This window comes from Kryptolebias marmoratus, linkage group LG19, assembly GCF_001649575.2.
Source record: "Kryptolebias marmoratus isolate JLee-2015 linkage group LG19, ASM164957v2, whole genome shotgun sequence".
In the NCBI taxonomy this organism is placed as follows: domain Eukaryota; kingdom Metazoa; phylum Chordata; class Actinopteri; order Cyprinodontiformes; family Rivulidae; genus Kryptolebias; species Kryptolebias marmoratus.
The window spans coordinates 20996070-21002225 of record NC_051448.1 but is presented as its reverse complement, the minus strand read 5'-3'; the positions used below and the strand labels follow the sequence as shown (position 1 = coordinate 21002225).

Genomic DNA, 6156 nt, shown 5'->3' with positions numbered 1-6156 from the left:
TTAAATCTCAACTTAAAACCCACCTGTTTAGAGTTGCTTATGGCTAAATTAGGGTTAGAGTGCGGGGAGTTGATGTTTTTCTCTTTCTTACTGTTTATTCAATGTCACATGCTGTTTTTATTTTGTTTTTTAATTATGTAAAGCACCTTGAAATGCCTTGCTGCTGAAATGTGCTATACAAATAAAATTTGATTTGATTTGATTTTGATTACATTATGGAAATACAATTGTTTTTCTACAGTCTTAGAGCAGCAAAATAGTTAAAACAGTCTTTGATGCCTTGTACTTGATCTGCTTATAAACAGTCTTGACACCTCAGCTGGGGATGGAAATAGTTAAGTGTTCTTAGCACCACAGTTAAATGCCTTATCAAGAAAATATTTTCAGCATGTATATTGGCTTACCATCAACAGGATGTCGTCCAGCAACATTTGGCATTCCAGATGTTCTTGACACTGAATATATTGACATATGTATAAGTGTAGAAATGTGGAAACAACTCTTACAAATATTTGAATGTGTATCTTTAAGCTACATAAGCCTGCAATAAAGGAATGAAATAAAGGAATGTATCAAATTTGGAATTATAAGATAAGATAAGTTTTATCTGGTCAAAGCTACAAATGGGCAAATTATACTTTTAAGTTATATACAAGGCTACTGTCACCTTGCAAATGTTAAAGCTCATTTAAAATTGTTGCCTGAAATCCTTTTTTTTCTTTTTGCCATGGTTGGTCGTAATACAATTTAAATGAGACCATTATCAGTTTAGACTTAACACTTAAAGTCCATCACACAGCACTGTACTATTTACTATTATAGCAGTGGATGTAACTGTTATATTAAGGTGACCAGATTTCTGAAATACAACCATGAAATTTCCACCTCAGAATTAAAAAAAAATGAAATGTTAGTAAGATATAATGATAAAATTAAAACAATGGTTTCATTTAAAATATTTAGTGTAAACTTACCTACCTCAGAACTAACTCTTTACAATGAGGGTTTCTTTTTTAATAATCATCCTGATTGATGATTTGTCATAGTCTCTCTCACTCACGTTGCAGCGGTTGTACTTTTGGCTCATCTTGCCATTTTTAAGAAAAGCTTCTTTTATTTTTTGAGTCCTCATCTTTAGGAAAGCAACACATTCAGACCCTATTTTACTTGCCAGGTACAGCAAACGTTAACACTAGTAACGATTTCCTACAGCGAACACAACTTTTATCATCAGCCCTGTTCAAACAACAGAAAAAAGATTCTCACATATTTACCAGAACAGCTCGCGCTATGCTCTTCTATTTCTTCTTTTTGAAGACAGGGGCTGCTGCTCCTCTTATATGAGAAGCTTATACAGACAGCTCCTCTGTATTGTAGCTATTACTGTGCGCAACCTGCTCAATCATGTTTTATTCCCTAAACTACAATTGTAACAGTCTACAATCTCAACAAATTTTTTATCCGTCACAAACTATGAAGTCGGGGATGTTTCATCATTGTATGTCAATGGGTGAGCGTAGGCTAAGTAAAATTCCAAACTTCAGCATTAATTCTTAAGAATAAAAACACTAAAACCCCCACGTAGGCTGTTGACTTATAAACACTGAAACAAGAACAAATGTTCTGCATGTAAAACAAAGACGAGGAAAAAAACACTTACTTGTGCTGCTCCTTGGCCTTATAATGGGGCCTTGTGCTTGTGGAGTTGAACCGGCGGATGCTAATAAGATTACAATATTAATAAACTTTCCAACAAAATTACTAAACTCTACCTAGCTGAAAACTTACCGCCTTCCAACTCCTCCAATCTATTTGCATATTTGCAGCTTCCCTGAACAACTCCGACGCAGACCGTCTTTCCGCTTCCTCCATAACTATACATTGCTAAACTGAAGCCAAAACCGCAGGCATGAACAATCGATCTGCCCATGGATCCTGCTCCTTCCTGGTTATTGACCAATAGGAGAGGAGCTGGACCAAGAAGAAAGCCTCCTCATTTGCATAGTGAGGCAGAAATGCACACAGTGATTAAAGAGGAGGAGGAAATGTGTAAGGAAACGGCACAAGCAAAATCTGAACTTTACTTGACGAAAACGCATGTGTAAGGAAAAGGCAAAAGCAAATTATAAACATTACTTGACGAAAACGCATGTGTGAGGAAAAAGCAAAATATAAACATTACTTGAAGAAGTGCATGTGTAAGGAAAACGCAAAAGCAATATATATATATTTCTGCTTTTAGTTTTGATTATGCGCTTTTGGTCCTCCATACCAATGAGCACGGAGCTCCAGCTTCTGTTTGAGGTGAAGGACCCAGAGATGATGGAGCTGCAGTTAGAACTTCTCAGACAGAAGGAGAAGCTCAAAGGCAGAGATGGAGTCTGAGACAGGCAGTGAGGCCTTTGTTGATGAGGAAGGTGATCCATTATTTGTTTTAGAAGAGGATTACTGGAAACAGAATCACATTTTGTTAGTGCCACTTACAGCTAAAATAATGACAAGAGACAGATTCAGATCTATATTTTGCAACATTTACCAAAGTGATCCTAAGCAGGACATAAAAAATGACCGAAACAAGGAATGTGATATGTCTCTCTGCCTTGCTTTGGTCAGAAACTGTTTATATGAGTGGCACAAAGGATTTATCACATTTTATTCTAACTCCTGAATGTTTTGTCAAAAAAGCCCAAGAAAATGTATTCACTTTAACGGAAATAGTGGGTATAACTTTTTTTTTTTGTTGAATTTGTTAATGTCTTTATGTATATTACTGTTTATATTTACATTCTAAGTTGTAAAAACATTTTGTTAAGTATGTTTGTGGTTTTTAGAATAAAAAAACAAACAAAAAAATTGACTCTAATTTTGTTTTTGTTTTTTTGTTGTTGTTGTTTGTTTTGTTTTTGTGTGTGTGGTTTTAGTTCCATTGTGTTAATACTGTCAAAAGTTAAATATAATTTGACATGAACTCTTGGGGGGTGGTGCTGAAAAAAATGACTCCAAACATAGCAGGCTAAACCATTTTTAGGGTGAAATAAGAATGAAAATCAAAAATAGTCAAAAAATGTCTAATTTCACCTTGAATCCTAGAGGATTAATAATCAACTTTTTTACATTTTAAAATTGATTCAGAATCATTCATATCTGCATGGCGATACATCAATAATAGATTATAACCTCCTGCCCTAGAGCACACACTTTGATTAAAATACAACATGGCAGTAAGCATGAAATAGTATCTTCAATTCTCCACCTCAAAAAAGGTAGGATTTTATATATTTGTTTAACAGTAAATGAGTAAATGTTTGTGCCCTAGAAACTAAAGAAACAATGAAGACATTTTTGCTTGTTTTTCTGTCTCTGTTTTGCTTTATTCTGATCCTGTCCCAGTGAAACATCCATCATTTTCTGAAATGGTTAAGTGAGAGGAAATTGTAAATTATATCAGAAAATGTACCTTAACTATGCTAAGAATGTTTTTTCTTTGTAGTTTGATATAAGACAAAACTATTTTGACTATTTGCTAAATGCTTTTTAAAACTGCTAAAAATAATGTTTTATTTGAATTATTTGATTTATAAAGAAAAAAATCTGCAATATTGTGGCCCTTCCCTAAAATCACAACATATCACAAAACATGGTTAATTTTTACAGAAAGTAAACTGCTTGCACTTGTTTTTAAATGTACAGAATCTACTTTTTTTTCACTACAGAATAATTTAGTTCTGTGTTCAAGGTGTGTATCTGGTCTATTTTTGGTGAAATGTTGAGGTTTTCTTTTGCACTATGAACGCTGTTTTGGATGTGACTTTTTTTTCAGCCTTTCTTTAAAAAAATAGAATTTTGAAGAACATACAAAAAAGGTGCATTAAATGAATGGATAAGAGAGTGCTTTTCCTTTAAGTAATACATTTATTTTTTTTATTTTTTCCAAAATTATTTAGGTACACTGTACACAATTTTGCACAGAAACGTCCTGGAGAGTATCATGACAGGAATGACGAAAGGTTTACAAACACACAAAAAAATCTGTAAACAAAAAGATAAATGAGGAACTCTATATGAAATAGTATAGCTCAAAACAAAAATTAAACAATAAAAAAAGTTTTAAAATAGTTTAATTGTCGCAAGAACAATCTACTAAAACCAGTCAGCTAAGTGAGACTATTTGTTGTTTTTGTATTAAAAAAAACACAATAGTTCAAAGATTGGGTAAAAAAACTTATCTTTTGTATTCTGCAGGCATTTTTTTTACATGCTACATAAGTGAGATTCATGAAAATTTAACAGTATCTTTTTCATTGTATCTCAGTTAGATCTGTGTTATAAAACAGTACAAGGTGTTTTATCCCAAGCTGCACTGTTATTTTCTCTGAACGCCTTTTTTCTCATCAGCACAATTACATTTAGGTATAAGCACCCTTCTTAAACACAAATACATAAAAAGCAGGCTACTGTTATGGAGATAAAGTCAGTTTTAGTATCATTGTTTTTTGTGTTTGACAATTTAAACTTTATTTCTGCACCTAAAAAAATGTACTAATGCAGCTTTGTGTTAGTAAAATCCCCATGTAACATTTTTCCTGACATAATAATTCTAAAGGCTGATCTGAACCAGCTGTAAAAAAAAGCATAAATAAATGGATTCAATGTTGAGTTTGTCAGCGCAAGACAAACAAGTGCTTCAAGCACCGGAACTAGAATTGAACTATTGGTAAAGGGCAGAAATGAAAAACAAAGAATGAAAGGAGTCCAACAAAAAATAAACACTCCCAGAACAATAGCCAGAGTTTTGGTGGCTTTTCTCTCCATCTTACTAACAGTTGCTATACATTTCATCCTAGTTTGGATGCTTCTTGCCTGCCTCTGTGCAACAAGGAAAATCTTCAGGTAAATACACAACATTATGATAAGTGGAAGAACAAATGATAAAATGGGTCCTACTGTATTTGCCATCAGAACATCAATATAGCATGTTTCTTGACATTTTTCTTTTGAGTTTTGTGGAGCTCCAATTCCAATAAGTGCAGAAGCACCCCAGCTTACAGTAATCATGATGACAACAACATGACGGCTGATTTTAGATTTATATATTAATGGCTGACACACTGCATAATATCTGTCAACAGAGATACAACATAGGTGTAAAATAGAGCATGTGCAAAGATATACTCCAAAGCTGTCTTGTATCTTACAAAATAAATCTTCATGGTACATACATAAGCTGTATGAGAATGCCATGGTCAAAGGAAATACTACTATCCCTACAAGCAGGTCAGCCACAGCCAGAGACAGAATGAGGAAGTTAGTAGGAGTGTGGAGCTGCTTGAAGTAAAACACAGACATTATTACAAGTAGGTTTCCAAATACTGTGGCAACAGACAGTAGTGTAAGGAAACCATATAATATCACACATACAGCAGAAGGCGTTGTGGCAAATTTGTAACTGAAATTATCTATCTCATAGCAGGGATGTATATAAGTCACTGCATCAGTTCTGTTGACAGTGACTCTTGTTTTCATGATGACCTAAAAAATTGATGCAGTTCATTTTAAAACAGACAATGCTACAGAAAAATTACATTTAACACAATTTTTCAGATGTACATCATTCACAAATTGAGTAATGATTCTGTAAAATGTCTGATAAACACTTACAGGTCATCAGTGCTGTTGCTTCCTTTGGGCCATAGGAGTCTCTCTGTTTAAGCATTTATTCCCTACTGCCTACATAGAGTTGTCCAATAAGAATTGGGAATTGTATCCCATCTGAAAGCAGTAATGACCAATGACGCAACATGTATGTGTGTCTATGCATCCCACTTTTAGAGGTACATTTTCAGACAAATTTGGTGGTACAAATTCACAATATAAAAAACAACAACTATCTCTGAAATGACAAACATATTTTGGCATCCCTTACTCTTTATTCTATCATTAAAAGGATTGTCTAATCAATTTTGAGTGATGGTCTTTCAAATAGTTATTCATAGTTGCTACCTTATTGGCTGTGAAATTTATCATAGAGTATGGAAAAAAGTGCAGAAGTCTTTTTTTCAGGCTAGGCAAATGGCTAGGTAAATGAGGGCTCCTTTTCTATCATTTTATGAGACAACTCTTTCTCAGAATTGTTAAATATGTGGGAAATAATGGTAC

The 6156-nt window shown here is 33.7% G+C and overlaps 2 protein-coding genes across 7 annotated transcripts in view; both read right to left on the bottom strand.

Annotated features, from left to right (window-relative positions):
• LOC112451401 overlaps positions 1 to 1919 on the bottom strand; it is an 80742-nt gene extending 78823 nt beyond the window's left edge. For 5 of the 6 annotated variants that reach the window (XR_005234466.1, XR_005234468.1, XR_005234467.1 and 2 more), the window contains exons 1-3: positions 1789 to 1919; positions 1661 to 1720; positions 405 to 455 (exon numbers count right to left, since the gene is read on the bottom strand). Coding sequence is in view for 2 of the 6 variants with exons in the window: in XM_037981412.1 (XP_037837340.1) it covers positions 405 to 455; positions 1661 to 1720; positions 1789 to 1882 (205 nt within the window). In the remaining 4 variants the exon portion in view is untranslated. The remainder of the gene's footprint in view (positions 1 to 404; positions 456 to 1660; positions 1721 to 1788) is intronic. The other variant, XR_003040219.2, reaches the window with a different exon arrangement.
• Positions 1920 to 4259: 2340 nt separating this feature from the next.
• LOC108247851 (trace amine-associated receptor 1-like) lies at positions 4260 to 5662 on the bottom strand. The gene has a single exon (XM_017436218.3). It carries the CDS (start codon positions 5521 to 5523, stop codon positions 4540 to 4542), a length of 984 nt encoding a protein of 327 aa, XP_017291707.1. The 5' UTR covers positions 5524 to 5662; the 3' UTR covers positions 4260 to 4539.
• Positions 5663 to 6156: the final 494 nt, after the last annotated feature.